General features: G+C 31.4%; 3 protein-coding genes and 1 long non-coding RNA gene across 4 annotated transcripts; 1 reads left to right on the forward strand and 3 right to left on the reverse strand.

The window, feature by feature from the left end:
- Positions 1–1,322: 1,322 nt before the first annotated feature.
- On the reverse strand, positions 1,323–4,511 carry LOC108468951 (xyloglucan endotransglucosylase/hydrolase protein 31-like). The gene is made up of 4 exons (XM_017769822.2): positions 4,178–4,511; positions 3,989–4,089; positions 3,696–3,913; positions 1,323–2,057 (listed from the first exon to the last, which is right to left on the reverse strand). The coding sequence occupies exons 1-4, from the start codon at positions 4,506–4,508 to the stop codon at positions 1,697–1,699; spliced, it is 1,011 nt and encodes a 336-aa protein (XP_017625311.2). The 5' UTR covers positions 4,509–4,511; the 3' UTR covers positions 1,323–1,696.
- Positions 4,512–10,424: 5,913 nt separating this feature from the next.
- LOC128296463 (uncharacterized) lies at positions 10,425–11,420 on the reverse strand. Its single transcript, XR_008287075.1, has 2 exons — positions 11,358–11,420; positions 10,425–10,581 (listed from the first exon to the last, which is right to left on the reverse strand). It is a non-coding gene; the product is annotated as an uncharacterized LOC128296463 (long non-coding RNA).
- Positions 11,421–19,771: 8,351 nt separating this feature from the next.
- Positions 19,772–22,786, forward strand: LOC108470039 (serine carboxypeptidase-like). The gene is made up of 9 exons (XM_053017955.1): positions 19,772–20,475; positions 20,821–20,989; positions 21,073–21,192; positions 21,269–21,412; positions 21,505–21,655; positions 21,747–21,835; positions 21,945–22,203; positions 22,313–22,446; positions 22,542–22,786. Exons 1-9 carry the CDS (start codon positions 20,153–20,155, stop codon positions 22,662–22,664), a joined length of 1,512 nt encoding a protein of 503 aa, XP_052873915.1. The 5' UTR covers positions 19,772–20,152; the 3' UTR covers positions 22,665–22,786.
- Positions 22,787–23,062: 276 nt separating this feature from the next.
- On the reverse strand, positions 23,063–25,800 carry LOC108470038 (alpha-L-fucosidase 1). Its single transcript, XM_017771216.2, has 3 exons — positions 24,899–25,800; positions 24,209–24,445; positions 23,063–23,995 (listed from the first exon to the last, which is right to left on the reverse strand). The coding sequence occupies exons 1-3, from the start codon at positions 25,459–25,461 to the stop codon at positions 23,233–23,235; spliced, it is 1,563 nt and encodes a 520-aa protein (XP_017626705.1). The 5' UTR covers positions 25,462–25,800; the 3' UTR covers positions 23,063–23,232.
- Positions 25,801–27,482: the final 1,682 nt, after the last annotated feature.

Below are 27,482 nucleotides of genomic sequence, written 5' to 3' on the forward strand. Positions count from 1 at the left end.
TAATGTTACAAAGTGAATGTTATTTGCTGTTTTTATTAAATACCAATAGTTTGGGTTGCTTTGTTAGTAACTAAGTACTAACTTCAAGTTTGTTGAGGCAGAAAAAAGGTTTGTTTATTTTTATAAAATTATACTACTAGTCCTTGTATTGGTATAAGTTGTGTACTTAAATTTTAATTTGATCAATTTTAAGTTATGTGATTTTAGAATTTTGAAATTTTAATCATGAATTAAATGGTGGATGTTAAATTTGTTATATTTTGATATTTCTAAAATCTTATACGATAAACATATTATCATATGTGTAATATCATATCAATTCGTTATTTTTATATGGTACTCACAAAAATATCACGTTATTTTAGTTAATGATTTTAATGGCCACCGTTTAGCTTTATTAAGTTCATATGCTTAAATGAGCATATTGATGGTAAGTTTTGATAGATAATTCTAAATACTAATGAATCAATGATTTGATTAGAATTTTAAAATTTTAAGTATAAAGATTAAATCTTAAACTTTGTTATGTCACATGGATTGGAAATTAATAAATAAACTTTAATAATTAATAATAATTAAAATCAAGATTTTTTTTCCCGAACTTGAGTAGATTGAATTGACTTATTCAGTTTTTTGAATAAACTCGAAAAGTAATTTGGTTTTTCGAGTTCGAGTCGAGCTAAATTTTAAAACTCGAAAAATTTGAATAACTCAAATAATAAACTGATGTAAATACCTCTTAAATCTCGATAATTTTGAAAATGTGCAAATCAATCCTTCTCAAAAATTCAAAACATTATCAAAATATTTTTTCCAATATTTTATAAATATATATTCAAAAAATAAAATTATTAAAAATATTTACAAATATATAAATGCTAAATTATATATTTTTAAAAAAATCAAAATGATAAATTTGATTCATTAAACAAGCAAATTATTAAATCAAGTTATCATACTAATTATCTTTTTTTCTATTATTTTGTATTAAAAGAGTTCTCAAAAATATATATGGTGTTTATATTATTTAATTTAAAATTTAGTCATTTTGTCAATATTATTTCAACATGGCCAATTTATTTTTTAGTTTAATTAGAATAAATTTATTCGACTCGCTCGAATCTCATTTCACTCAAATTGATTTAAAAAATTTAAATTAAATTAAAATAATAAAATAAAATTTACAAACTTAATTAAATTTAAAATTTTTCATTCAATTCTAACTGATTTAATAAAAAATATTTAAATTCGAATGAAGGGTTGATTAGACTAGCGTCTTGACTTTCATCATCGTTTCTTCTTTCTTCTCCCAACCAAATTCATTATTACCAAAAGAAAACAGAATCACACCATCTCTTTCCATTAATAGTACTTACATACACTTAAAGGCCCCTTTGGCTATTTCTCTTTCTTTTGATGTCTCGTGTCAAATTTTCCTTCGTGCTTTTCTTTCCTTTAAAAAAAAAAGCAGCACTTTCACAATCATATTTTTATTCCAACCCACAATCCAAAACACTAACACCAAAAACAGCACAAATTGACAAAAACAACAAACAACTTGTAAATCTTAGAAGACTTTGGACGCTTCATCACTCTTGCACCTGTTCTTGGCAAGCAGGACCCATCTCAGCACCCAATTCAACAATGATAACAAATTTGCATCTTAATAAAAAAATTTAAATATCCAGTTCTTAATTTAGCACTCGGGTATCTGACCATGATCCCTCTTAGGGTCCTGGCAATAGTCATACACCAAATAGTTCCTTTGGACCCAATTCATGGCCTCGAGTTGTTGTTGACTAAGGCTACCAGTGTCGGATGGAGAGACCGAGGGCGGGCGGCATGAGGCAGGGCCACCGGCTATACAGCCACTGATTTTGAAGTTTGTATACTTACCAACAAAGGGTTGGTAGTTATAATTAGCTTTGTATCTCCCATTATCAGTGGCCCAAGTTGATGCATCCCATATTGATCCATACACCCACATCGGTCTTGTTGGAAATGTGGCTTCACTCTTCCTTGTGTACCTCCTAATTGGCACATCGTCTACGAAAAATCTGTTGATTGAATCATATATTATACCCAAATTTAACGAGTTCAGAATCTGAGTTTAGGAAGAGTGGGTTACTTTATTAGGATAGATTTTTCTCAGGGGAACCGACAAAAAATATACTGTGCACATATATCGCTTTCCGTAATCGTACGACTGCACTAACAAAAGTAAAGCCCATCAAAATAAAAGTTGTGACCCCATTACCAATCCACGTCTCAATATATGACTGGACATGATAATTTGTACATTATATGTATACTGATTTGTTTATAAAAAAAGTGGTAAATATAATTTTATATAAATTTTAATTTAATGTGTAATATTATATGTAAATTTTAATGTAATATGTAAAGTTACATACGAATTCTGATTTAACTTGCAATGTTATGAACTTTAATTTTGTGTAATTTATACAAAAATTTTATTTAATTTAAGTTTTATAAATTATTAGTAACATTATTAAATATGAAAATAAATGTATGCATTCATTTATATAAATGTATACAATTAAATTAAAGTTTAGTTTTCGTGTATACATATGGATTATTATATAAGTTTCATGTGTATAACTACAATAAATAAAATTCATGTCCAAATCTTTCAAAAAAATCAAATTTGAAAGTTATGAATTGTCTATTTTTTCACCCTAAGATTTCAATTATTGCAAAGAAAAATAGAAGAAAAATATAGAGTGTATTAGTTTTATTTTAATAAGGTAAGATAAATATAAAATCTAAAGCTTAAAGCCATTTATTTTGATCTAATGTCTAGGATTATTTTGGTTCTCATTTTAAAAGTTCTCACTATAATTGCCACTAAATTTTATAAGTGTTGAATTGATATTAGAAAGTTGTTTGATAAATTAGTACATATAAGTACAGAATATAATTAAGTTATTTGATAAAAATAAATATTAATTTTAAAAGATTAATTAATTATTAATATTTTATATTATTTTAGATAATTTTAGATAAAAATAAATATGTTAATTTGAATACCTCATTTTAAAAAAAAATTATTTTAATTTTTAATAAAATAAAATTTAACTTAATACTCTTTACTTTATGTTATAAGTAGCTACCTACCTATATATTTTATCCAATATTTTTCGTTAAAATTGTTATAGTAAAAATTAAAATGAATATGAAACATATTTAAAATATTAAATATTTTCATTTTCAATTAAATAAAATAAAAATTCCCAATAACTTATAAATTACATTCTAAAAGAGTAAAATAGAAAGAATGGGGTAATGATTAAAAGAATACTTTTTATAAAAAAAATAGTTATTAATATAACCTTTAAAATTTATTTATTTTTATGTATTTTAATTTTATGTCTTCTCACAATTAACATGATTTGACCCACGACCACACCACTATAATTTTTTCTTTTTAATAATTGAGAAAGAAAATGAGTAACGAGTTGATTGTAAACTCTTATATTTACAACATAAATATATATATATATATATATATATATAAACCGTTATTATCAGTAAGAAAAAACCAGAAACGGAATAATTAGTTGAATTATTCGACCCCAAAGCATGGAAAGTAAAGTATGCATGCATGAAAAGGATGTAGTCAAGCATGATTAAAGCGAAGAAAAGCTGAAGTTAACGATTTAAATATTACTTACATAATCTCACTAGGGGTCCACAGTGCAGCATAGTTATGGAAGTCTTGCGTAGGATCAAACCATAGATGAAATTTCATTTCCCTTCCAATTAGATTTCCATCGCCACTTCCTTTAATATACACATTAGTCTGCAAAGTGTAGAGCTCATCTGGTGTTGTTCCAAGGAACTCAATATCAATTTCATCATGGTTTCCAGGGTGATCTTCGTTGTTTGAAAGCTGTCAGAATTTGCGTCAAATTCAGTGGTATTTTTATTTTTAACTTTGTGTATGTAAACTAAAAATTAATCTTACGTAGAAAGATGTAATGACTCCTGCTGTATAACCAGGTTGGAGTTTCATGGCAGCACCAAAGTAACCAGATTGGTATGGCTGAATTGACTTGAAACCACTTCCTGTTTTCACCATGAAAGCAAAGTGATCATCTCAAGGAAGGTCTATGAGAAGAAACATCATGGAAAAGAAAAAACAATGGGAAAGAACCTGAGGTTTTATCAAGCCAGATAGTTATTGAATCCTGATCGGCTCTCTGATGCTGAGGACCCCATAGATTTCTAAAAACTTGATCAAATTTCAAAGTACGAACACTGGTGGAGGGGGAGTATCCTGGGGAAGGTGGACCCTGTCCCTGAGCAATGCTCCATGAAAGCATGACGAAAGAAAGAAACAGAGAGAAAATTGGAGCCATAAACGGGAGACAGAAAAGAGAAGGCAAAGAAGAACAGACAATCAGTAGAGAAACAAAAACGACTAAATGATTAAATGCATATTGGGACCAAATATTGAAGAAGGTTATGAAAACTGGTTTGTGCATGGAAGAGTGTGGCAATACACTTGGTATAAATAAGGAGATTGAAGGCCCACCATATATACGGTGAAATTTTGGTTGATGGGGGTAGCTGTGCATGCGGACAAAACCTTGAAAAACTTATTATAAATGTGAGGAAAGATGGTTGATGTGACAATTGACATATATATATAGTTTCACTGCTTTTATGGTATCAAACTTGCTATTTCGGTTAGTTCACTTTGAGAAGTAAAAGATGAAACGGTAATGAAAGCTTTTTTTAGATAAAAGCTTTTGGATTTGAGATGAATTTTGTATTTATAATAAGAAAAGAAAGATTATTTTTTCGTTTTATATGTCGATTGGGAATAATTTAGGGATATTGTTTTCCATTAAACTGTAGTTAACACATCAGTTTAGGAAAAATTTGAAAGAAATTAATTATGTTTTAGGTATTAGAATTTTAAAGGATCAAAAAAAAATAAAGTGATAATTTTATTACAAATTTAAACATAGATAAAATATTGGATCGTTTTACAATGACCAAATCAAAGACGGTAACACAACTTCTGTACCGAGCTTTCGTATTTTTTTAGAGCCTTGTCTTAAAATAATGAAAAAAAGAGAATATATGAGAAATGTTCCTTATGCTTCGACAGTAGGATGTCTCATGTATACTATGTTGTGCACGCGTTCAAATATCTGTTTCGTAGTAGTATTGGTGAGTCGATATCAAACGAATCCCAATCCTACACACTTCCAAATATTTAACTATATACTCAAGTATTTATGTAGAACGATGGATTATAAGCTTGATATTCCATGGGAAATCTTACTCTTATTAGTTATTATATAGATTTTGACTTTCAAATATGTTGGAATTCGAGAAAATTAACATTGAATTGTGTCTTTGTCCTAGGCAATGAGTCCATAGTGTGGAGAAGTGTCAAGTAGAGCTGCATTGTTGACTCTACTATGGAGATCAAATATGTGACAACTTCTGAGGCAACAAAAGAAGAGATATATAGCTTCAGGAGTTCCTTACGGATCTGAAAAGTCGTTCCTAATATGAAAAAAACTATCACATTGTATTATGAAAATTAGGGGTGAACATTCGATTGAATCGAGTTGAATCAAGTGAAAGAATTTCGAGTTAATCGAGTTGGCGAGTCCTATTTTATCATTCTAATTCGATTCAAAAAATTTCAAATCGAGTTAAATTAAAAAATTAAATATGCCTAATTAAAATCTTGCTGCAATATAACTAAGTCCATGTTAAAGCACATAAATTTGAAACCATATATATTTGAAATTCTTTTCAAAGCAAAATAAGAAGAAGAAAATATACTTTAGTATAATAAAATTGAATCATTAATTAACTTATTTAGCTTACAAAATTATTATTTTTGAAAAATTTTAAAATTTTAACTTTTTATATATTCTTTAGAATTTTTAAATTTTTTTAAATTTTGAAATTTTTATAAATATTTTAAACTTTTGAAAAATATTTTGATTTTTTGTAATTTTGTTGAGAGAGACTAATTTACTCATTTTTAAAATTGATAAGGAAGAAAGGAGTATTTACACCAATCTGTTATTCGAATTATTCAAACTATAAAATTCAATTTGACTCGAACTTGAAATTTGAATTACTTATTCGAGTTGACTCGAAAAAATCAAATAACTCGATTCAGTTAATTCAAAATTTATTTTTTTTAATTTTTTTGAATTAAATTGAGTTTTGTTCACCCTTAATGATTATAGTGCAACAATAGCTAACACTAAAGAAACTAGAAACCATAAGAGGATAAAATACGTTAATAGAAAATATCATATCATAAGGGAGGTAGTAACTTATGGGATATCGTGGATATAGTTAAAGTCGCATTAGAGGACAACCTTGGGATAGGAAGGCAGTAATTTTGAGAAACATATAGAGGGTATGAAAATGAGAAATACGACTCATTGACTTCACTTGTAATAGCACAAATTTCAGCGATGTAGGAAATAGTGGTTCGAGACCACCAAATCAAGCAAATGATCTCGTAAATTATATTATTTAATATTTACGAGCCAAATGTAGCTTTTAAAATATTTTTGAAATAGTAAACTGTGTTTTACAAAGATTTATTTAGTTAAGAAATTGAGAAAAAGAGGTATTGAGATCTCGGTGTTATAAACCAAGCCATAAATATTTTTATGAATATTTACGGAGTGTTAATAAGGTAGTATTAAAAGTTTGTCAAAAAATTTTAACGTTTCAGTTGTGAATTAGATAAAAAGGACTAAATTGAAAAGGTGCAAAACTTGCTAAAGTGATTAAATAGCTTAACCATTAAATAAGGAAGGACTAAAAGCGAAAATGGACCATTTTCAAATGGCAGAGGCGGCATAGCATGAAAAAAATCAAAGATTTTTATGTGAAAAGGATAAAATCGGAATTTTAACAAAAGTTACATGGCCAAAGTTGATTTTAATGATTTCTAGGCCATTTCTTCTTCAACTTTCTGCCAAAAACAGCCATGGAAGAGGTTTTTGAGCTGGTCTTTCATATTTTAGCTTCAAGTAAGTTCAATTCTTGCTTTTTCCTTGAAATTTTATATTCTTGGACTTTTACAATTAGGTCCAACTTAGTATTCTATTAGTTTTTGATTTTTTTGAAACTTTTGGAAGTTACCATTGATAATTTCATATGATTTTTGTTATTTTATGATGAAATTTAGATGTTAATGGATGTTTAAAGGTGTTTTATTAAAGAATTTTGGATGAAAATATGTTTTAGGCTTTAAATTAAAAAGTGTTGAATTTATGAAAAATTCTGAAATTTCATGAAATTCATGGGTTGTGATTGGTATGTATGAGAATAATTAGGCTTGGAATAAGTATTAAATTGCAAGAATTTCATTTTCCAAGCCTAGGGACGAAATCGTCATGTATTAAAAGTTTAGGGGAAAAATAGTAATCAACATTTTGCACTAAAACAGTTCTAGACAGCAGCAGTAGTCTAACTTTGAAAAATCACCAAAAATTGTGAGAATTAAATTAGAGGATGAATAAAATATGAAATTAAAGCTTATTGAGTCTAGTTTCTCATAGAAGAGACTGCGTAAGTAAATAGAATTGTAAATCATGAGATATAATAAATTTTGTGAGACAATGTCAGAATGATTTTGGGTTTTCCTGTTCTGACTTTGGAAAATCATCAAAAATTGGAGAGAAATAATTAGGGGATTAAATTTATATGTTTATATTTTTAATGAGTCTATTTTCAATAGAAATAAATGAGAATATCATCCAAATTCTGTGTTAAGAGATAATTAATTTTTAGTAAACAAAGGTCAAAGTTGTCAAACAACAGAACATGGATAAATTTGAAGATTTTGCTATACTAATTGGCTAAACTATAAATTCTGAAATTTTTGTGGTAGAAGGATATATGAACCTAGTTTCAAAAACATCAAGCGGATCTTAATTTGGAGTTCTGTAGCTCAAGATGAAAATAATTTAGTGACTATGACATGGACAGACAGCTTTTAATATACATATAAGTAAATAGTGAAATTGTAGATAATGTTACTTATAAGCGTGATATATACATTAAGGATGTGGAATGGAGAGGAGGAGGAGGAAAATATATGAATGACTTGTACATAAATTGATCACATGCCCGATAATAATAGATAAACGTTGAATTAGAAATGATATAATGTTTTATTTCAAATATTTATTATGAAATTAAAATTATCGTTATGGTATAAAAATCAAATTGTAAGTTTGTGTAACTTGAATTGTATTCTTAAATGTTTGAAATGTATGCTTATGTGATGAAAATGTGATTTGAATGCTCAATATATGATTATTGATGAAATGCTAATAATATTCAATAAAAAGGGAAATAAATCTCGGTTGAATGGAATGGAATTCGATGGATTACTGAAAAGGATTTGACAGTAAAAAGAATCTAGCTCGAACGGGTGATCCTGATATAAGCCTTCCTAAAGAATATGTGTGAAAAGGATCTAGCCCGGACGGGTGATCCTGATATAAGCCCTCCCAAAAAATATGTGCGAAATGGATTTATCCCGGACGGGTAATCCAAAGTAAATGTGAGTCTGGATTTAGCTTGGACTGGTAATATAGACAAAGCTCTATAGAGTATTTGTCATTACATGGGATTTAGCCTGGACTAGTAATCTCACTGTAAGAAATGAGGTTCGCGGGAGTGTGCTCTCTTACAGGGGATTTAGCTGGACTGCTAATTCTGCTGTAAGAAATGAGGTTCGCGAGAGTGTGCTCTCTGAAAAGGACTTATGTATATATGTGTACGAATTGACGGTTAATGAGATTGTACACCATGAGTGTACTACAAGAAATCCATCAAAATTTCAAGGAATTTTATGGGATAAATATGGAAAACGGTAAATACATGGAATTATGAAATTGGTGAGCGTATTCACAAGAATTTATCTTTTGAAATTGTGATTGAGAGGAAGAAATAGCGAATTGCATACTTATGTATGGTTATAAGTATTTATCTGAAATACAAGAAAATAATGATTATTGATATATGGAGACCTGAGACTATGATATATGAACATGGAATATGTTTGATAAATATGTTCATTCATAATTATGGAATTATGTGCCTCGTGTGTACTATTTGCATAAAAATGATATTTCAAATACTTTGATGAGTAAAGCTCAAATATAAAATAGTATGAAATCAAGACAAGTTGTTAGGAAAATGTATTTAAAATACAAAGATATGGTTGCTATATGTTATATTATTACATAATGTGAAATTGTCTATATATATGAGAAATTTAATGAGAATTGAGCCCATACATGTTTCTTGGTATTTATATGAAGTGTACGACTAACAAGGGTGATGAGGTTATGTGTTAGGGCTTGTGATCAAGATGATTGAATATGCCTTGTATGTTTATATTAAATTTAAATGAGTGAGTTTTCGAAAGCTCGTCGGAGATCACTCACACTATCCATCGGCCTATTTTGGTATGTATGGTAAATGAATTATGGTTATAATGGCATGTATAGGTTAATTAGTCAATGTTGGCTTATAAATGATCTAACTGTAACTAGCCATTGGTATGGCTTGTATTTAGTAAGTTTTGAGTTACATATAATTATGATTTTATCATGTTTGATATTGTAACGCCCCGTACCCGAGACCGTTGCCGGAGTCGAACATGAGGTGTTAACGGACTTAATTCATTACTTAAATAGCTCATACAATTCATTTTAAAATTTCCAGACAAGCTGGCTAACTGCATCACAGTCGCTTTAAAAATCATATCTCGAGTTCCGAAACTCGAAATCCAATTCCGTAAATTTTTTCTAAAACTAGACTCATATATCTATCTACTAATTGTTTTCTAGAATTTTTGGTCAGGCCAATTAGTACAGTTTATTAGTTAAAGTCTCCCCTGTTTCAGGGTTCGACTACTCTGACCTCTTTGTGTTACGAATCAGATATCTCCTTGTACAGAGCTTTAATTACTATGCATTTGTCTCTAATAAAACTAGACTCAATAATGAATTTGTACATATAAAGCATGACTTCTAATTATCTTTGTAAAATTTATGGTGAATTTCCAAAGTCAGAACAGGGGATCCAGAAATCGCTCTGGCCCTGTTTCACAAAAATTTAAACATCTCATAAAATATAGCTCATATACCTGTTTCGCTTCTTCCATATGAAAATAGACTCATCAAGCTTCGATTACATAACTTATACATTATTCAATTTCATTTCTACTATTTTTAGTAATTTTTCAAATTCACGTCACTACTGCTGTCTGAATCTATTTTATGGTAAATTTTACCTATTTCATGGTTTCCATGGATTGGCTAGTAATTTGACATACATAACACCAAATATGATCATGATTAGCCATTCCAATGGCTACTCATTACCAAGCATTTCCATACCACTCAATAACCATATCATAAGACCATATATACAAAATGATTATAATGCTATACATGCCATACTCAAAATATACAAGCCATTTTGCCAAGATGGTATACGGATAGTGTGAGCGAGCCCGTTCCCGATTTCTGAGCTGGCTTGTCAAAACTACAAGGAATGAAAAGGAGGGAGTAAGCATAAATGCTTAGTAAGTTCACATGCAAATAACAAGTAACATAACCATATAAGCAAACATAAAACATCATTTGCATAATCATCACCAAGACATTCATATCACATTTTCATTTATCATCTTACCATATTGTTGTTATATCGATTTTTCAACCCGAGGGTTAAGTACATACCTGTTCAAAGTACCCATTTCACAACACTTACCAATACGTCCCTTTCATCTTGAGTATTTCTCCATTTCAGTAGAACTTTACCCGTTGAACACATCGGAATATAATTCGGACACATGAAAAGTTTGCACATAAGTGCCACATATGTAGCCAAGCTACCATGTAACCCGCCCATAAGTGAACTCGGACTCAACTCAACGAGCTCGGGCGTTCGCATCCATAAGTGAACTCGGACTCAACTCAACGAGTTCGGATGCCTAGTTACATCTCTCGAACTCGGACTCAACTCAACGAGTTCAGATGCCCAAATATCCTAGTGACATGTCACTTGTATCCTAATCTATTCCTAAGGTTCAAACGGGCTTTTTTACTTAATCTCACATCTTTTTCGTCTTCCACGGAATATCGGAACCGATACTCGGTAGCAATTCATATTTATCAAGTAGTAAACATAATTTGCATATTACTCAACATTAACTACAGAGCATAATATTTCACGATAAAAAAAATCAGCATATCATATAATTAACATCAATAACTTAAAAATAACAATTATGCTACATTATTTACACATGAACTTACCTCGTATGCAAAAATGGCTACTTTTACCATTTCGTCCATAACTTGGTATTTTCCCCATTTTAGCCCGAATTTCAGTTTTCCTTGATCTATCATTTAAAATATAGTCTAATTAGGACTCACATTATTCAAATTGACCCAAAATCATATTTTGGAAAAATTACAATTTTGCCCCTAAACTTTTGCATATTTACACTTTTTCCCCAAAGCTCGTAAATTAAACTTCAGCCTATTTTCTTATGTTTTATGACATGCTGATCATTTTCCCCTTCTATGGAAACATCAAATTCTCACTCTAACATGTACTTATGACTATTAGGTATTTTTACCGATTAAGCCATTTTGCTCGTTTTCACTTAAAACCGAGTAGCACAAGTTGTCTAACATAATTTAAAACCTCATATTCTATCATAAAACACCAAAATATACAAATTTCACCTATGGGTATTTTTCCAAATATAAACCCTAGGTTAAATTATTGCTAGCATAAGCTAAATCGAGCTAGGGACTTCAAAACGTAAAATCATTAAAAATGAGGCTAGAACGGACTTACAATCGAGCTTGGAAGCTTGAAAACCCTAGACATGGTTTCTCCTTGCTATATTCGGCCATGGGGTTGAAGATGAGCAAAATTGGCTTTCAATTTTGTATTTTAATTCATTTTACCCCTAAATGACCAAAATGCCCTTACTACTAAACTTTCCAAAAATTCCATCCATGTCCAATTTTTGTCCATGGACTTAGAAATTGGTAAAATTCTATTTAAGACCTCCTAATTAATATTTCAAAACAATTTCAACTAGAAACTTCTAGAATGCAAGTTTTGCAAATTACTCGATTTAGTCCCTAATTTCAAGTTAAGCACTTTATGCATAAAATTTCTTCACGAAATTTTCACACAATCATGCAATCATATCATAGACCTCAAAATAATCATAAAATAATTATTTCTATCTCGGATATTGTGGTCACGAAACCACTATTCCGACTAGGCCCAAAATCAGGATATTACAGATATGGGTTTAAAATGAACAAATGATGAGATGGTATAAGTATAGGGATGAAGATGATGGTTAAGAATGCTATAAAAATTTATGAATATGTCTATATATATATGAATAGTAAAATGACTCGTTTAATGAAAAATGGTTCTGTAAACTCCGGTAACGCCTCGTACTTTATTCCGACGACTGATACGGATAGGGGGTGTTACATCACTAAGGCAAGTAGAAGACTATTGAGATCTAGTGCCCTTAGTGTAGTGGTTTCGTCTATATGTACTTATAATTTTTTTTGAACAAATTGATTTAATAAAATATTCATCAATATTGTTGAAACCATTTTTGAAAAAAAGGGGTCGACTTGATTTTGAAAATGAAAAAGGGAGTCGCCACCAATCATTTTTATTTAGGTGTGATCGGATCACCTGGTAATTCAATCGTTTTAACAGAAGTTTAATATTTATTAAAACGATGATTTTTGGTCTACAAAATCCAGAAAACGGGTTCGAGAGTCGATTACACACGAGGAAGGATTAGCATCCTGGATACGCCCAAAATTAGTACCTAGTTGATTACTTGGTGTTTTTAGTGTCGAAAGTTAAAAATTTGAGAAAAATTTTAAAAATACGATCATTTTGTTAAACATTGTTTAATTGAATTTTTACAAAAAGAGGTATATTTCACGTTAATCGAGAAAAATGATTACGTCCCATAAATTAGGACACAATGCCTTAAATCCTCGAAATAAGAATAAACGCTAAAATTTATTAATTTTAAAAAATATTTGATTATTCGGTTTTAGAAAGAACTCATATCCCGTAAGTAGAATGAATAAATGAAAAGCAAGCTAATTGTAAAATAAAAAGAAAATAAAAATATTAAATAAAACAAAATAATAATAATAATAATAATAATAATAATAATAATAATAATAATAATAATAATAATATAAATTTTTGAAAGTATATATAAAAATATATATACATAAGTAAATAAATAAATAATGAAATAACAATAATAATAAAAATAAAACAAACCTAAAATAAAAAGGATAATAAGTAGAGAATCAAATAAAACTAAAAGTTTAGTTAACAATTGAAAGTAAAATATAACAAATGAAATAATAATAATAATAATAATAATAAAATGTGCAAATAAAGGAATAAAGAATCATACAAATTCTAAGTACAAGAAAAGTAAAAATTAAATGAATGAATGAATGTAACAATAAATAAATCAAATAAAACAGATCAAGATGCATATATAAAATAAAGCTAAGTGAATAAAAGATTAAATTGAGATTTAAATAAAATTTAGAGTCTAAATTACAATAAAATAAATGAATAAACATAAAAGGGGCTAGATTGAAACTTAAATGGAATTTAAGGGCATAAATCGAAATAAAATAAAATGGGGGACCGCATTGAAAGGCGTGAATAACATGGGGGGACCAAATGGGAAAATATTCCCCGCCCTCCAAAACGCACCATTTCATAAGGGGCTGAAATGAAAAGAGAGTAAAATTATGTGGAAAAATTATAAATACATAAAACATAGGCAAGGCTAGATTGAAAAATATAAAAATACGGAAGGACTAAAGTAGAAAATAGCTCATTCGCCCCAAAACGAGCTGATCCTTTTAGCGGGTCGGGTCAACATGCGGATCCTGAGGGGTAAAACGACGTCGTTTTAGGGCTTTAGGAGCCTGCACTAAACGATGTCGTATTGGGGCAGTATAAATTCAAAAAAAAAAAAACCTTCAAAATTCATTTCAGCCACAATCTATAAAAAAAAAGAAGCAATTTCTTTTCTCTCTTCCCTCTCTCCCTCCGGCCATAAGAGCCGGCCGTCGGCCACCGTGACAGCCGTTGGTCGCCGATGACGACACCGCCGTACACAGCGACCAAAGAGCCCAAAAATCCTATTTTCAAACCTTCTCGAAGGGTTCACCTTCTATTTCAAAAAAAATAAAATAAAAATAAAAAAGGCCCTAGAAGCTTGATTTCTTTAGAAGAACCGCATACCGTCGAACCCCAAACCGAACCCTAAGGGTTCTAGGCTTTCGATGTCGGAGAGAAACTCCGATCATGGATGGAGACGAATCGTCTCTGGTAAGTTTTCCTTTTTTTATTTATTTTTATATTTTAAAAAAATCTTAGAAGAATAAGGCTAAAAAATCACCTTTAGAATTTTGCTTCTATTTTTTTATTGATATTCGACTGTAAAAAAATTACATTGTGTTAGTAGTGGCTTTATAGCCGAACCATACAATATTTTTTTGAATTTTTTGCTACTGTTTCGTTACTGTATATTAACTCTGTTTCTACTTTTCTTTCTGCTCTATCTTCTCCTTTCTGTAGGTCTGCTCAGTCAACGGATAAAGCAGGTGGCCATTTTGGTGCAAGCAGGGCCAAGGGAGCTGACCCTCGGGTGATGTGCGCGCTGAGGGCGCACATGGAGGCTACGGCGCCTTAGGGCATTAGGTTTTTTCTTTATTGTTTTAGGTTTTGGGCTATTTTTTGGGCTAGGTTTTTTAGTTTGGGTCTGTATTTTATTTGGACCTTGTAAAATAATGGACTGTTATTATTTTTTATTTTTTATTTTGGTTTCTGATGGGTCTGGGCAATTTGGCCCATTACAAATATCATTAATATCTTTATATATTGTCTTTAATGATTTTTGCACGCAAAGAAAAATGAAAGCAAATATTGGTTCAGTGATTGTCTAACGTTTAATTAATATTAAGCGATATCATATGGTCGAATTATAATACTATAAGATAACTTATATTAATAGATAATTTAAACACATCCTTAGTCTAATCAAAATTGAACAAATCGATTGAAAAACTAATATGTTGTCTATCAAATCTAATTAGTGAGATACTTTGTCTCAGGTATCGAAGTGAATGATTCTCAGAAGATAGAGATATAGATGAGATTGACTGGACAGACAGTATATCAGGCAGAACCTAAGTAAAATAAATTCTAGATCTGTGTACGGATTTATTCACTTGTGGCATTCATAGTGTGACACACATTAATCTTGAGTGGATGATGAACTATATATGTGTGACTCGTATATTTTGATATAAATGAAAGCTTGAGTTCAAATAGATAAGGAACTAAAAGTTGATACGTTGGGTATACGACTTCTGCATGATGTTGCATCATTCCACAACAGTAGAATTCATACCCCAATAAATGATAAATGATATCATCTTATCAGCATTACATGATAGATGAATAGTAACGTGACCACGGGTCATTTGTCTTAGTGATATATGATTTAATTATCATGAGATAAAATAAGATTATATTGGAAAAACGAATTTAACCAAAAGAGATTAAGAATACATTGTGAGGGTAACACATTCATGACAAGGTCATTGGACGAGAACTTATTAAGTGACTTTCGTAATAATATATAATATGAGATAGTATAATCATGATACTTTAGTGAAATGACTTCATAACTAAATGATGTTATAATTAATAAACAAACAATCAAAATTTAATTACAAATTATTTCAATCTCGAAAAAAGCTCTCAAACACGTTGAATAGGGGTGAAAAGTTGTCGGCATTCAAAGTTGCTTAACTACTTGTGAGTTAAGAGGCAACCTCGAGTAATTGTACTATTCTTAGGTTTAATATTAAAGAAGTCATAGGTAGTATGGGTATAAAACAAAGTATTAATTTGGCCTATAAAACAGTAGTTTTAAATTTGAGAAAAGTGATTAATAACCAGATAATAGAATATTGATACTGATTTTTTTCCATATGAAAGAGGATCCTAATGTTCCAAGAATGAATAGTTTAGTAAGGTCTTTACATCATTCAAAATCAACATGAAAGTGTAACCCTATACTTCACTAAATTAATGAAACTTTAATTGTGGATGGAAGCCAATTTCAAATACTAATTTGGTTTAGTTTATCTAATAATTTTGTGGACACGAATACCATTGTGATGCCTTTATTAGCCTACAATACGATGAAGAAGGTGACAAAAATGTCCTGTCCGTGGTAGCCTATGCTCACCCATAAACGAAAACCTTTAATCAGTTATCCAAACCCAAAACAATTATTTTATTATTTTATTGATTGTATTATTTTAAGTTTTAATTAATTGTTATGTAAGTGACTGTGTTTTTCATTTTTTTTTTATTTTTTTATAAAATATTAGGAGTGGAAATTAAGGATGACACGACTTGAATCTATATTAAACGGGGTATCTGATAAATTTTAACCATAACACTATATAAGTCAAGATTATTTAGTTATCTCAAAATTTTATATTACAATTACATTTCCTTAATTGTTTTATTATCTTTATAATTAATTGGCATAATGTCAAAGATAGCCCTTACCGTTTGACTGTTTGGTACTTTGGCTCTTTATTTTTTTTTTAAACACTTTAACTTTTAACCTTTTTTTTTTGTCAAATTGGTCTATTTTTAACAGATATGTTGGTGTGGATGTTAGTTGACTAACGGTCAACATTAATCGCTGATGTGGCGGTCCAAATATAATTAAATGTTGATGTGATACTATTTTCTTATATGTCACGTCAAGAAATAATTTTAAAATTATTAAAATTATTTTTAAAATATATAATTATTATATTATTTTTTAAAATATAAAATTATTAAAATTGTTACATGTATATAATTTCTAATTATTATATTATTTGTTTGTCTTATTATTTGTGTATTTTTATTTTATCTATTTTGCTCCCTCTATTATTATAATTTCATTAGTTAGTCCAAATAATTATCACCATAAATAAATTCAATAGTTGATATGGAAATTTTAGAATGCATAATCTAACTATGTAGAAATATAACTTTCTTTGTTAGAATAACATTTTATAAATAAAAATCACGTCAATAATTTAATCGAAAAATTAACGGTATTAAATATTTAGATTAATTAATAATATTATAAAATATAAAATTAATTAATGTTAGAAATTAAAGTAAATAAGAAAAAGAAAAGGAAGGACACATGTCAAAAGACAAGTATTGGATCTTCTTTACTTACGTACGCGTAACACGTGAAATTTCTATAATATATCTTGTTCAAAACAAGTATTGAGTTTTCCCTTACATTGCTCACGCATGATACTTGACCACACGTCAATATACAAACACTAAGCAGAGAATTAGTGTAAAATATAGAGATTTTAAAATGACTTTGACTGTAAGTATGACAGTTTAATTATAACATTTGTAAGTATACAACGAAACATTTGATAATTTCAAGGATCGAATCCGAAAGAAAACAAGTGATATGATAAAATGGACAACGATTAAGAATGCAATTAAAAAGGCTAGATAGGTGGCGGCTAACTGGTATATTAATTTTCTTCCTTCCCATCCTCTCTTTTCCTTATCGCCAATCCAATCCACAAGCCCACAAATTTGTCAAAGTTTTAAATCTTTTAAAAATAGTAAATTATCTTTTACACCCCTGGAATTATCCGGTTTTGGAAGTAGAACATCTACTCTCAGATGTTAATGATACAACCCAAAACTATTGGGTTACTTGTGGGCCCAAAAATAGAAGGTCGCTTAAATATTATGTAGGCAGAAACTGGGCTGTTCCATCACCCCTAATTATACTAACCCAAAAGAAATTTTGTAATAGAGAATCTCATAATTACAAAAACAACACCTCAAGTTAATTTATTAATTTTTATTTTTTTATAAATTAATTTATTGTTAAATATTCAAATAAAATATTTTATTAATATTTTTTCCGTTCTTTTAAACCATCAAAATCAAATTAAATGGTAAGTTTTAAATTAAAAATAAAGTTGGTGACAAATTTTAATAAAATTTAAAATTTAATAAAGTTTAATATAAAAGTAAAGTGATAAATTTATTTATATTCTGAAAAATATAGTGATAATGAGGAATTTCAATATTCAAACTAATTTACAGTGTAATTTTTTTCGAAATGAAAAGGCCATGTTTCACTCTTAAATAGATAAAAGAAAATTAAATGTTTATTGCGCCAGACAGATGATTGGCTCTGACCAGTGGGCAAAATGGTCTATGTATTAAAATAAGTATTTTTATACTTCATGACTTTTGTAGTTGGATTACATTTAATTTTTATAATAAAAAAATAAGCAAATTAGTAGTGTTTGTTAGAGCAAAGAGCCAAATGATTATTCTGTTAAAAATTTCATCTATTTTTATTTTAAAATTATCTTTATACCTCAAAATCAGGTACACATAGCACATCATATATAATTATTTACTTATTTGGTCAGTTACGCCAGTTTTTATTAATAATAATGGGTGGAATTTTTAATAAAAGTTATCGATTGCTTTTTTATCTAACATACAATGACTAATATGTTAATTTTTTAGTAAAAAAACAAAACGTAATTTAACTCTTGATCAAAGGCACCTCTTACTAATGATTTTATTGATTTGATTTCGATTATATTTTTAATTTTACATTCTTTGATGATGTATGTTAAGAATATCCTCCATATTTACATTCATCATCTTCATCACATTTTTAAATCTCTTATTGACCAAAAGATGATTTTAATGACGGTTTCAATCTTCCTACAACCAAATAATTCATCATATCAATGCCTAAAGTTAATTTACTCAAAAAGTAAGTTAATATTCATATGAAAAATGCGTATGAAAAATGTGAATTTTTTTATATTTTAATAATATGTAATTATATTAAATTCTGATTAAATTTAAAATTTAGTCTCGTAAAATTCTTTAGTCCATGAATAAGGCTGAAACTCAAAACTACTCTATTAGACTAACATTGGCGTGACATCCAAAAGGTAGACAGAACCAATCCATCTAATGGCATTTCAGTTAGCAGGCATCAAATGATGAAATCACAGTATTGTCTATAGGAAGATCCCATGTTCCTTTCACTTCATTCTTCAATTTCTATAACATTGAGTGAAGTCAAGTTATTGTTTTGTCATGTTTTGAGTGTGGGTTTTTGATGTCTTGTACGCAACATTAATCTTGTTTCTAGCCTTGCCTTCAAAGCCCCCCTTCTTTTTATTATTCTTGAATAGGAAAAAAGATTATTAAAAAAACAAATGACAAAAGGAAAGCCTGTTATAACTAGGTTCATCAAACAATATTTCTTATATATATATATATACTGAAGAACAAAACGTGAATCTTGTACAAAAACAAATATGTTACCAGCTGTCTCATTCATTAAATTTCTCTAAATGACAGAATAATCCAGATATTGTGATGTGAATGCTATATAATAAACCCTAAATGAAAAAACAATGGAGATCCTTGAATGACAAGGCAAGTCATGTAAATTATTTGTATATAATTTTCTAGAAAATTTAATAATAAGATGATGGAGACAGACATTTTCACATTCCTTTTAAGTTCAAGTTGAAGATTTTATTTTGTTTTAAAAGAGGCAAGATTCATTTGTGTAAAAATTTCAATAGTGATATTTATTTCCACTTAATTTTCTAAATAATAAAGTTGGGTTTAAAAGCAAAGTTGATGCAGCTGTCTAAATCACTAATGGAGATAATTAAGCATTCAAAAAAAAATTAATGAAAAAAGAGTCGAGGGTTCAATGTTTATCAGTAGTTTTCACACGGCAGGTTAGATGGGAAAAGCCGGTGCCAAGTGGTGACCGTTAATTTTCTTTTTTCCTTCTTTTTTTTGCTTTGTATTTGGACTTTGTCTCTATTCAAAGTGGGGGCTTTATGATCAAACTCTATACAAATCAAACAGGACCTTGCATTCATCGACCAAGATAAACCCCACAAAAATGGCCTCTACTTTCTGTCAAAATCTCTGTTTGCTTTCTCTTTTTGTGCTTTTTTATGTTTCCTCGGCTAAGCCTATTTCCCATTGGAAGAACCAATCTCCAAGTTCTAGCCAGGCAAAGTTACAGGCTGAAAAGCTCATAAGAGGACTTAATTTGTTCCCTAAAGATGCTATTAATGCTGGTGACAATGCCCCTGCAGTTGAGACATCCAAGATTGTTGAAAAGCAATTCAGGTTCCCAGTGCTTGGGGAACCTGGGCCTTCCATTCAGGAGTTTGGTCACCATGCTGGGTACTATAAACTTCCACATGCTGTATCTGCAAGGTCAGCCATGAGTTCTAAATCTTGTATACATGCTATGTCAAATGATATAAATTTAGAATCAGATTGTCTGTGCAGTGAATATTGAATATATTTCCAAGTAACATAAGAGCCAATACAGATTCCAAAATCCCTGATGATGTAAAGCAGAATTTAATGCTTATCTGCTATATGAAGAACATGCTATTATATAAACCTTAGTGCCAGACTTAGTTTATTTTGTAGGCCTAGTCCAAATCATGCAGTGGTTTGTCTAGTTTTCTAGGTATGATTCAGAGCTGTAACATACTTTAATGCTGACAATAATACTGATTGTGGATTCTTTATCGCCTTATGTAATTTTCGCAGGATGTTTTACCTTTTCTTCGAATCACGGAACAGCAAGAAAGACCCTGTAGTGATTTGGTTGACTGGAGGTCCAGGGTGCAGCAGTGAATTGGCATTGTTTTATGAAAATGGTCCTTTCCATCTTACCAAAAACTTGTCGCTTGTATGGAATGACTATGGTTGGGACAAGGTATCTGATAGAATTCCAAAATTTTCACTGATACACTTAATTCCTTACTGCTTATCAATCCTCATTTTATTGTCCGTTGGCAGGCATCGAACATTTTGTTTGTAGATCAGCCCACTGGAACCGGTTTCAGTTATACTTCAGACGAAAACGACCTTCGCCATAATGAAACTGGTGTCAGCAACGATTTGTACGACTTCTTGCAGGTTTGTTGTGTTCTAACATTCCTTCCATACAACAGAAGCATTCAAAAATTGACTTAACTGTCTTCTGTACTTTCAGGAATTTTTCAAGCAGCATCCTGAGTATGTTGAGAATGACTTCTACATAACCGGAGAATCTTATGCCGGGCACTATATTCCAGCTTTCGCTGTTCGAGTTCACCAGGGAAACAAGGCAAAAGAGGGAATTCATGTTAATCTCAAGGTAGGTATTTCTTCATCTCCCTTTATACCATTTGAATATGGACTTTTCATTTTGATGTTTCGGGTTAAGATTGAACTCTAATATTCGAACAGGGTTTTGCAATCGGGAATGGACTAACAGATCCTGAAATCCAGTATCAAGCATACCCAGATTATGCTTTGAACACAAGTATAATTACCCAATCTGATTATGTCGACATCAAAAAGTTGGTCCCTTCATGCGTGCAAGCAATCAAAAGATGTGGTAATTGCTTCCTCTCAGCTGTAAAAGATTAAAATCAAAATCTGTACAGTTTCTTTTGTGATTTATTGATAACGTTGAACTACCATTGCAGGCTCTAAAGGTGGAGATGCTTGTGTGGATTCTTTTGATACCTGCAACACTTTATTTGATCAGATTCTGAGCATCGCTGGTAATATAAATGTAAGATAAGCCCAATATCTATCATTATATAATTACAAAAGTGATTTCTATTCAGAAGGAAGCAAAAATAGAAATCATGATTCTGAACTCTGGCATCTTTAATGCACAGTACTATGATATTAGAAAGGAATGCGAAGGAGAATTGTGCTACGATTTCTCGGCAGTGGAGACGTTCCTCAATCAGAAAACAGTTCGGGATGCCTTAGGGGTCGGTAACATTGACTTTGTGTCATGCAGCACCGAAGTATACGATGCCATGATTACAGACTGGATGAGGAACTTAGAAGTTGGCATTCCTGCTCTTCTAGAGGATGGTATAAAGGTGCTTATATATGCTGGAGAGTATGATCTTATATGCAACTGGCTCGGTGAGACCCTTCAACTCTTCTTGATTTTGTTAACTGAAAAAGAGATTTTGAAGAAATGTTATAGATTATTCACTCTGCTATACTAATGTGACTTTTTCACTTGAGGCAGGAAATTCAAACTGGGTTCATGCCATGAAATGGTCAGGACAGAAAGAGTTTGGGGCAGCTCCCACAGTTTCATTTATGGTTGATGGTGTAGAAGCTGGACAACTGAAAAGCCATGGCCCTCTCGCTTTCCTTAAGGTTCAAACACAATGCAACTGCATGCTTCTTTTTCCATTTTTTATGCTTATCAATTGTTCACATTTAAAACCAAAAAACAAAATGCAAAAATGCAGGTACATAATGCCGGTCACATGGTTCCAATGGATCAACCAAAAGCTTCATTACAAATGCTGCAGAACTGGATGCAGGGAAAGCTAGCATCATCCAAGACAGCAGAGAGACTTGCTCCCCAATAATTAACCCCACTTGTTGTGACACAATTTGCTCATGCACATTCTGAACATAAATTGAGATTTTCTAAAGCTTCATTGTTATCAATAGTGTACCCCCTTTGCGTCTTATACAGTGGTTAAGCAAATGGATCCAACTCTTTTCATTCCCCTTTTATTTATACACATTGCTATCTAAGAAGACAAAAAAAGGAAAGCCTTCCAATGTAATTATCCCTTAATGAGCTAAAAATCCCAAAACTCGATTATGAAGCACCAGAAACAGATTTGTTTCTAGATGACTAGTACAATGTTTCTATGATGGTCTGACAGTTTCATTCACCTTCTAGAAATGTAGTAACAGACCCTTGCAGCTATAATTTAGTTCATCATAATGGTCGAGATTCGACGCTCAAGAGACTATCTTGCCTATAAGAATAAAGGGTGATCAAATTAATAATCACGCACACATGCAATACTATCAACTTATTTGTACATTAGGCATTTGAAGCTGCCCCCAGTTATGTAACAATAAATTTTAGAAAGAGTTTTTAACACTCACCAGTACAATAATTGCAGCTTGAAATTACATGTACTAAACTGTGGCAGTTTGGGAATGTTTGTTTGGAACTTGCCTAAGGACTTGACTACCATTAACATATATCTGTGAGGTTGTATTAGATGCATGGCTCAGAATGGAAAATCGATCCATATGAAGCCCCATATAAGAAATAAGAGGATCAGCTCGAGACATGTCAACGACAAGCTTCAAGTACTGAGATTGAACAGTTGGAAATCGCAGCAACCTTTTGTATCCCACTGTTGTGCCACTAATCACATTCTTCCATCTACCTCCACTCAGGATCTCAAGATGGAACTTGATGATGCGTTGTCCCATGTGAATCGGCTCTTGAACTTGCAAAACGTTAAAAGATACTGATTCTTGAAGGTCTAAATATAAGACCCAATCACGTTGATCCTCTTCAGGAGCCCAGTAGGTGTAAATACTTTCTTCAAAGACATTATATGGACTGAACTGATAATTATCATTGCCTCCTCGAATACTGCTAGCAGTTAGGAGACCTTTCTCGGCCAAATTATTTGAGAATATAGACCTCCGAAGTTCCTTGAATTCTTGGAGTGCTTGTATATCTTCATCTGAAATAAGACCGGAAGAATTTGGGGGCACATTTAGCAACAAAAGACAATTACGACCAGCTGATTTGTAGTATATATCAAGAAGTTCCAATGCTGACTTTGGCACTTGAGATGCATGCCAAAACCAACCCCGCCTGATTGAGACATCACACTCGGCAGGTACCCAGTCATGACCATGAGGGTCTCCTCCTTGAGAGTATCTGTTAGATAATTCATAAATAATGTTATAACACTATGGGTACTAGTTTGGTTCCAAATCCAAAAAGCACAAAAGAAAATGGTTTGTTGATGGTTCAAAGCAAGCATGTCCTAACTTCATAGATTTCATGGAGAATTTGCTGTAAGCAACGGCATAATCATCAGGTAATTTTGAGCAAAAAGGCCTAAATTAAAAAGTAGGAATAGATGCTTACTGAGGATTGGTTCCACCAATTACGGCATTACTTCGATTGAAAAGAGACCAACAAGTAGAACCAGCAACACCAGCCTCATCCCCGATCCACCTTGTGTCAGGACCTGCATCAGAAAAGATGACGGCATCTGGTTGGAGCTGATGAATGAGACTAAACCAAGCATCGAAGTAATACTCCATATCCTTTTCCCCCTCCCCTTTGGCACCATCCAACCATACTTCCTTGATATCTCCATATCTGCTTAAATTTGAAACGGGAAATTTAACACTCTGCACTTCCCAATTCAGAAAACCTAAATGGAACAAAACTATGAAGAAAGGAGTCACACAATACCATAATCAATGGAGTGCCTAAATCAACAGGAAATTATCAAAATCAATACAGTTCAAGCAAAGAAGCTCAAAGAGAAGGCAATACAACAATTACAAAACCACTCAGTTGCATAAGCAAACACAATTCCTATGAACATAAATCAACGAACAAATTCAGAGGATAAATTCCTTCAAAAAAAAAAAACCAAAGACCCAAAGAGACAGCCAATGCATAACATAAAAGATTAACTAAGTACTAAATCAGAAATGAACAATACCAACAAGAACATAAATGAGAAAAACATATCAAAATTTATAAACAAAATAAAGATAGCAAACAAGAGAAAACTCAAAAAGGGCGAACGAAACAATGAATTACCTAGTCAACAGCTCAGTCATCTGTCCGATATAGAATTCATTGTATTCCAGGGTCTTCCCATAGCAACTTTCATGCCTATCCCATGGAGACAGATAAAGCCCCAAAGCAATACCAGCTTCCTTAGCTCCCGCAGCCAACTCAGCAACAACATCGCCCTTCCCATCTCTCCACGGACTTGCCTTCACGGAATAATCCGTGTATTCACTTGGCCACAAGCAGAAGCCATCATGATGCTTGGCAGTAAGGATCACCCTTGAAAACCCAGCTTCCTTGGCTACATGTACCCACTGAGAAGCATTTAGTAGGGTGGGGTTGAACACAGAGGGGCTGGCATGGCCTGTTCCCCACTCTGAGTCAGTGAAGGTGTTGGGTCCAAAGTGGAGAAAGAGTGCCATGGAAGAGAGTTGCCATTGGAGCTGAGAAGCCGAAGGAAGGGGTAAAATGGGCAAAGGGGGTGGTATTTTGAGGGCAGAATGGGGAATGGCGGAGAAAAACAGGCTGACAAAGATTGGTAAAGCGTGTATAGAAATGCGTTTTCTAGAATTGAAGGATGGATTAGGCATTTTGATGGTGTTGCAGCTGGCTTTGGTGATGGTGAAAGACAGGTACCTGAAAGTGGATGTTTTTAGAATTAGAACAGTATTGAAACTGGAAAAAGGAATCTAAGTGGTCTGCATCGAGTCTTGTTCTGCTTCTGCTCAGTTCTAAATTGTAAGGATTCAAATTTCAATGGTGGGTATCATCTTACTTCAAGTTTTGTCAGACTTCTAAGTTTTGACCAATGATGAAGCGAAAGGACTGCAGGGGTTGTTGGCGCTGAAAATTACAATCGGCACGTGTTATGAAGTAAGTTGGCCTGGTCAGTGATGGATTATCACTTGATCTTAAAGGAATGTCCCCTTTGGTGGTAGCGGATATTATTAGTTTTTGAGTTGTTTTTTTCCTTTTCAGAATTACTTTTGGGCTGTGGATGTTAGATTTACAACCTGCCATTACAACTTACAACGAAGAATAAAGAGAAATTCGATAAGGATCAGTATGATGATTTACGAAGTGATTATTGTAAGGAAAACTCCATTTGGTGTGGATACATACGTCTCACGGTCTGCTGTGAAAGTCTACCATAAAGAAAAGGAAGGATATTGGGGACGTCATGTACTTGTGCCCTGTTAAAATTAAGGATATATGCCGGTTTTTTTTATTTATAAAATTTAAGAAATTAGGTTTTTTATATTTATTAATATAGGTCATTTTTTGAGAAAAAAATGAAAACATGCCCTACAAGAGGTTGGGATAGAGTTCGTCAATAAATTTTGGCAACTTAAAGGTTAGGATGGAGTTTTCCTCCGAACATATTTTGGTTGCTGCAATGAAGCTATATAGCATAAAGCATGGGGTAAACTTTCACATTACAAAATCTTAATCCGAGAAGTATGAGGCAAAGTGTGCAATGCTTGGAACAAGATGTCTATGAAAAATCATGGCATCTATGAGGAGGAAGTCAGAGTTCTGGACAATCAGGAAGTTTACCACTCCACATACATGTGTTGTTGTAAATATGCGTCATGATTAACAACCTCGATTCCCATTCTGACCTTTATTCGACATTGTATTACGGATAGTGAGATAAATGAGTTTTTACAAGCATGTCAGACAATCATCTGAAATTGGATTCAGATATGATATCCAACTTTATATTACCTATGGTAAGAGTGAGTCCTAGGATTCTAATGTTGATTTTGATTGCACACATCCGTAGCGAGCACGATTTCATCGTGTTATACCACAAGACATGGTTGGAAAAACAGAAGACATTAGAGAAGATGCATAGCGAGTGAGAGAAATCATATAATAATTTGTGGCAATGGTATCAGGTACTAGAACGGTATGTATCAGGTTCCGTAACCAATCTGCAAAAGGAGCTAACATATTATCGCGATCGCTTGGTCCATGGAAAAAGAGTTTTCCAAAGTTTTTTTTCTAGACTTTCAAGCAATGCATAATAACATTCCGGTATTGTAAGCCACTTGTACAAATTGTTGAAGCCAAATTAAACCAACTTTCAAAGTTGACAGAAAATTGAAGCCAAGAGTTGCTATTCAAATTGGCCAGCAACTTTACAAAATGTGGCTTTGAAAATGATTGCAAAGTGACCTACAACTAACAAAGGATGAACATAATCAATACATGCTCTCTGGAAGTTTGATGATATTCTTAAAGGATAAATAATCATTAAAGCGGTATACTATGTTTATATATATATATATATATATATATATATATATTTATTTATTTATTTTGTATATTAATGTGTGTCTTGAAAGTGAGAAAAAAGTATGAGAGATAGAAATCTAGCAACAACTAGTATAAAGAGAAAGAAAAGTTTGTATTTGTATTGTGTAATATTTGTATGTAATAAAATTACTTTGATTTTAAGTGTTTATTATATTTCCAACAACTGCTATTTGAGCTAGGTTCGTGTTTACGTTATAATGGCAAACATGATTCAATTGCAGGTCTCGAAATTAACAAAGACAAATAGAGCATCCAAATGAAGGTTTTGCTTGGTTCTCAAGATTGCCGG

This window comes from Gossypium arboreum, chromosome 8 (assembly GCF_025698485.1).
Source record: "Gossypium arboreum isolate Shixiya-1 chromosome 8, ASM2569848v2, whole genome shotgun sequence".
In the NCBI taxonomy this organism is placed as follows: domain Eukaryota; kingdom Viridiplantae; phylum Streptophyta; class Magnoliopsida; order Malvales; family Malvaceae; genus Gossypium; species Gossypium arboreum.

Excerpts from the sequence above, each read along its gene's own strand:
- LOC108468951 (XM_017769822.2), bottom strand. The coding sequence starts at position 4,508 with ATGCACAAACCAGTTTTCATAACCTTCTTCAATATTTGGTCCCAATAT. Across the intron at positions 3,914-3,988 it reads GAGTCATTACATCTTTCTAC|CTTTCAAACAACGAAGATCA; the intron begins GTAAGATTAATT and ends AAATTCTGACAG. Across the intron at positions 2,058-3,695 it reads TGGACCCCTAGTGAGATTAT|ATTTTTCGTAGACGATGTGC; the intron begins GTAAGTAATATT and ends TTCAATCAACAG.
- LOC108470038 (XM_017771216.2), bottom strand. The coding sequence starts at position 25,461 with ATGCCTAATCCATCCTTCAATTCTAGAAAACGCATTTCTATACACGCT. Across the intron at positions 24,446-24,898 it reads ATGACTGAGCTGTTGACTAG|ATATGGAGATATCAAGGAAG; the intron begins GTAATTCATTGT and ends AAATTTAAGCAG. Across the intron at positions 23,996-24,208 it reads ATTGGTGGAACCAATCCTCA|ATACTCTCAAGGAGGAGACC; the intron begins GTAAGCATCTAT and ends ATTATCTAACAG.
- LOC108470039 (XM_053017955.1), top strand. The coding sequence starts at position 20,153 with ATGGCCTCTACTTTCTGTCAAAATCTCTGTTTGCTTTCTCTTTTTGTG. Across the intron at positions 20,476-20,820 it reads CCACATGCTGTATCTGCAAG|GATGTTTTACCTTTTCTTCG; the intron begins GTCAGCCATGAG and ends TAATTTTCGCAG. Across the intron at positions 20,990-21,072 it reads ATGACTATGGTTGGGACAAG|GCATCGAACATTTTGTTTGT; the intron begins GTATCTGATAGA and ends GTCCGTTGGCAG.